This window comes from Rhinopithecus bieti, unplaced genomic scaffold (assembly GCF_001698545.2).
Source record: "Rhinopithecus bieti isolate Rb0 unplaced genomic scaffold, ASM169854v2 scaffold_6949, whole genome shotgun sequence".
Lineage (NCBI taxonomy): Eukaryota > Metazoa > Chordata > Mammalia > Primates > Cercopithecidae > Rhinopithecus > Rhinopithecus bieti.
The window spans coordinates 347,624-352,583 of NW_016805252.1; the positions used below are offsets into that span (position 1 = coordinate 347,624).

The following is a 4,960-nucleotide window of genomic DNA, read 5'->3' on the forward strand; positions in this document are numbered from 1 at the left end:
AAGTGGGGCTTCACCAAGTTCAATGCCAATGAATTTGAAGACATGGTGGCTGAGAAGCAGCTCATCCCAGATAGGTCAAGTACGTTCCCAATCGTGGCGCTCTGGACAAGTGACAGGCTCTGCACTCATGAGGGCTTCCACTGTGCTGCCTCCTCTTAATACTCACCAATAAATTCTACTTCCTGTCCACCTAAAAAAATAAAATAAATAAAATAAATAAAAATTATTTTTTTGTAGAGATGGAGTCTTGCTATGTTGCCCAGGCTGGTCTCAAACTGCTGGCCTCAGGCAATGCTCCCTCCTCGGCCTCCCAAAGTGCTGGGATTACATGTGTGAGCCACAGCATCCAGCCTCCGCTTTTATTTTTAGTTGACAGGTAGTACTTGTACATATCTGTGTGAAACAGAAGGATGGTTTGATGCTTGTGAACAATGCATAGTGATCAAATCAGGGTAATTAGCTCATCCATCACTTCAAACTTGATCATTTCTCCATGTTGTGACCATTTCAAAATCCTCTCCTCTAGCTTTTTGAAAATACACAGCCAGGTGTGGTGGCTCTCGCCTGTAATCTCAGCACTTTGGGAGGCCGAGGTGGGTGGACCGCTTGAGGTCAGGAGTTCAAGACTAGCCTGGTCAACGTGGTGAAACCCCGTCTCTACTAAATATATATATATATGTGTGTGTGTGTGTGTGTGTGTGTGTGTGTATATGTGTATATATATGTGTGTGTATACACACACACACACACACACACACACAGTAGCCTGGCATGGTAGCACACGTCTGTAATCCCAGCTACTTGGGAGACTGAGGCAAGAGAATCGGGAGGCGGAATTTGCAATGAGCTGAGATTGCACCACTGCACTCCAGCCTGGGCAACAGAGCAAGACTCCGTCTCAAAAAAAAAAAAAAAAAAAAATCTAATGAACCATATTCACCCTACAGTGCTGCAAACACCAGAATGCCTTTCTCCCATCTAGCTGTGATTCTATATCCGCCTTTTAATCATTTTCCAGCATACAGTTCTGTGGCATCAATTCCGTTCACGTTGTTATGCAACCATCACCCCCATCCACCTTCAGAACGATTTTCATCTTCCCCGGCTGAACACCATACCCGTTAAACACCAACTCCCCTTTTTCCTCTTCCCTCTGGCCCTTGGCAACCACCCGTCTACTTTCTGTCTCTACGACTTTGTGTCTTTTTTTTTTCTTCTTTATCTCCAGCTTCCCAAATGCTGCCTGCTATATAGTAGGTGTTTAGTAAGTATTTGTTGAGTGCGTGTGTGGGAAGGTGCCAGGGTTGGCGGGAGGGCTGGGAGAGGATGTCGGAGATGTTCAGGCACAGCTGGGGTCCCGGGGGCCTGATGGCTCGCTGTCTTCTCTCCCGCAGGCCTGCTGCTCTTGGTGAGTCTGGAGGTGTTCCGGCATTCCGTGAGGGCCCTGCTGCAGGGAGTCAGCCCGGAGCCTCCCCCGGCCCCACGCCTCACCTATGAGTACTCCTGGTCCCTGGGCTGCGGCCTGGGGGCCGGCCTCATCCTGCTGTTGGGGGCCGGCTGCTTTCTGCTGCTCACACTGCCTTCCTGGCCCTGGGGGTCCCTCTGTCCCAAGCGAGGGCACCGGGCCACCTAGAGCCACGCCTGAGACTAAGCAACCACCAAGCCCTTTGACCTTCTCCATTGCACCCCCAAGATCTTTTTGCCCCATCTCCTGGAGAAACTGTGTTCTCCCTGCGCGGGGGCCCATGTTTTTTTACACGCCTGCCTCCTGTCCCCTTACCCTTTCTCTGTTAATACGCTTCTCTCGGTGGCTGTATGTGGTTTGCTTGCGGTTGGGACGGGAAGAGGCTCTTTGCAAACGAGGGTCCCCAGGGAAGACTGGCGGGGACCTGATGGGGTAGCTGGGGTGTGGGGTGGGGGGATGAGGTCAGGGGTCTTGGATGGGAGTTGGGGGCCCCTTCATTTCCCAGGTGTGGATCGATTCACTTGCCGGGAGAGACTTTTTACAACTCATCTGCAGCTCAGGGTGGGGGTGGGGGGAGATGGGGAAGGGTCTGACCTGGCTGTGATCTGATTTGGGAATAAAGGTTTGGAAATTTAACAACTTTGGTTTGGAGTCTATTTGTGACATGATTGTGCATTAGGGGGTAAAGAAAAGAGACCCCATATACCCTCCAGAAACATGCCACTTATGAGCCCAGAAGTCACGTGGAAATGAACCCATATACAATGGTGGAGAGTGTGGAAAGCACAATATATTTTTTATTTTTATTTTTGAGACGGAGTCTTGCTGTGTCTCCCAGGTTGGAGTGTAGTGGCACAATCTTGGCTCACCGAAACCTCTGCCTCCTGGGTTCAAGTGATTCTCCTGCCTCAGCCTCCAAAGTAGCTGAGATTACAGGCACGAGCCACCATGCCCAACTAACTTGTGTATTTCTTTTTTGTTTTTTGAAGAGACAGAGTTTTACCATGTTAACCAGGCTGGTCTTGAACTCTTGATCTCAAGTGATCCACCCGCCTCAGCCTCCCAAAGTGCTGGGATTACAGGTGTGAGTCACCGCGCCCTGCCCAGATTTCCCCTTTACACATGACTCCTGTTATACTTGATTAGGATTCACCCCAGTGATCTCATTTTAACTTGATGACGTCTGTAAAGACCCGATCTCCAAATGAGGTCACATTCTGAGGTACTGGAGGTTGGGGCCAACATATATATATATATATATTGTGGGGGAGAACATTCAACCTTTAACACTGCATATATTTAAATTATGTTTTCTGGTCAGGTGTGGTGGCTCACGCCTGTAATCCCAGCACTTTGGGAAATACCTGTTCTAATTTAGGTCCATGGGCACAGGCCCTAGGGTAGAGCCCTCACCAGAGACCCAGCCCTTCTCTACCCAGCAGTCCTCTGCCCCCCTCCCCTATCAAAATGCTTTTTCTGCATCTGTTGAGATGATCATGTGATTTTATTTTCATTTGTTATTTTACAGTCTCACTCTGTTGCCCAGGCTGGAGTACAGCGGTATAATCTCGGCTCACTGCAACCTCCGCCTCCCGAGTTCAAGCAATTCTTGTGCCTCAGCCTCCCCAGTACCTGGGATTACAGGTGTATGCCACCAGATCCAGCTAATAGTTGTATTTTTAGTAGAGATGGGGTGTCACCATGTTGGCCAGGCTGGTCTTGAACGCCTGACCTCAAGTGATCCACCCACCTCGGCCTCCCAAAGTGCTGGGGTTACAGGCGTGAGCCACCGCATCTGGCTGACTGTGCGATTTTTGTTTCTAATTCTGTATTCCTCCATTCAACAAGTAGAAGTGTCCTGCAGTGCCTGGCCTCCTGGGAGCCAGGCTGGTGTGAAACCCCAGCTCCCCAACTTACAGCTGGAGCAACGGCTTCACCTCTTTCTGTCTTGGTTTCTTCATCCCTAAAGACAGTGCATGAGCTCAACCCTGCACCTGCTCCCAGGAGTCACCGTCGGGAGTAAACGCCATCATAAGCCCTGCCAAGCTCCCAGGAGACCGCCTGGCATGTGGTCACAGCTTGATCTGCTTTTGCTGTTATTTTTCATCAAGTGGCACTCAGAGAGTAAACAGGGACCCCTGACGAGCTGACAGCCTGCTGCTGGAAACAGATACTAATCACATCACTGAAGTAACGAGCGTGCAATTATAAACCGAGGTAAGCGCCAGGAGACAAGATAGTCCGCAATTTTTTTTTGTTGTTGTTGTTTGACTTTGTGCCCAGCCAGGTCAGGGAAGCCCTCAAGACGCATCTGCCATGGGGTGGTGGGGATGGCTGGTCTTGGGGGAATGGCTCTTTTCTTTCTTCCCTCCTTCCCTCCCTCCCTCCCTCTCTCTCTTTCTTTCTTCCTTGAGATGGAGTCTCACTCGGTCCCCCAGGCTGGAGTGCAATGGCACAATCACGGCTCACTGCAGCCTCGACTTCCCAGGTTCAAGCGTTTCTCGTGCCTCAGCCCCAAAAATACCTGTGACCACCGGCACACACAGCCACACTCGGCTAACTTTTTGTATTTTTTGTAGAGATGGGGATCTCCCAATGTTGCCCAGGTTGGTCTTGAACTTCTGGTCTCAAGCAATCCACTCACCCTGGCCTCCCAAAATGCTGGGATTACAGGCATGAGCTACCATACCTGGCCACTCTTCATAAAAAAATAAATAAATAAATAGAGACGGGGTCTCACTGTGTTGCCCAGGCTGGTCTCAAACACCAGGGCTCATATGATCCTCGTACCTCGGGTTCCCAGGTGCATGAACCACCGCACCTGGCAGGAATGGCTCTTCGTCCGGTGCGGTCTTCATTCTGAAAACTCTTACCTGGGGTCAGGGCAGGGAAGGTTCAAAGTCAGAGACTCAAAAGAAAAGGGAGCTGGCAATTTTCCCCTAAACCCTCCCTGACCACACTCCGAGTGGTCCCCCCACAGCCAGTTCCGGCTTCAGTTCTGGGTGGGGAGAGACCGGAGAGAGGAGAAGGCAGAGATATAACATAGACTTATCAGAAGTGGGAGAAGGAAGTACAGACCCCGCAAAGACAGATGACTGGAATCACATCATCCTATGAAACAATGGATTGTTGGGGCTCAGAAAACAATACTCCCGAAATAAGTATGACGTTTGTCAGGTGGAGTATTTGAACTAAAGGAGATTAGAAGGTCTCAGAGGAGGCCGGGCATGGTGGCTCACGCCTGTAATCCCAGCACTTTGGGAGGCCAAGGAGGGTGGATCACATGAGGTCTGGAGTTCAAGACCAGCCTGGCCATCGTCTCTACAAAAAATACAAAAAACTAGCTGGGTATGGTGGTATGTGCCTGTAATCCCAGTTACTTGGGAGGTTGAGGCAGGAGAATCACTTGAACCCAGGACACGGAGTTTGCAGTGAGCCGAGATCATGCCACTGCACTCCAGCCTGGGTGACAGAATGAGACTCTGTCTCAAAAAA

At 50.3% G+C, this 4,960-nt stretch overlaps 1 protein-coding gene across 2 annotated transcripts in view; it reads left to right on the forward strand.

Annotated features, from left to right (window-relative positions):
* Positions 1-2,101, forward strand: part of CACNG6 (calcium voltage-gated channel auxiliary subunit gamma 6) — a 22,951-nt gene extending 20,850 nt beyond the window's left edge. For both annotated transcript variants that reach the window (XM_017871790.1, XM_017871791.1), the window contains one exon: positions 1,395-2,101. In XM_017871790.1, coding sequence (XP_017727279.1) covers positions 1,395-1,633 — 239 coding nt within the window. In that variant the 3' untranslated portion in view covers positions 1,634-2,101. The remainder of the gene's footprint in view (positions 1-1,394) is intronic.
* The last annotated feature ends 2,859 nt before the right edge of the window (positions 2,102-4,960 follow it).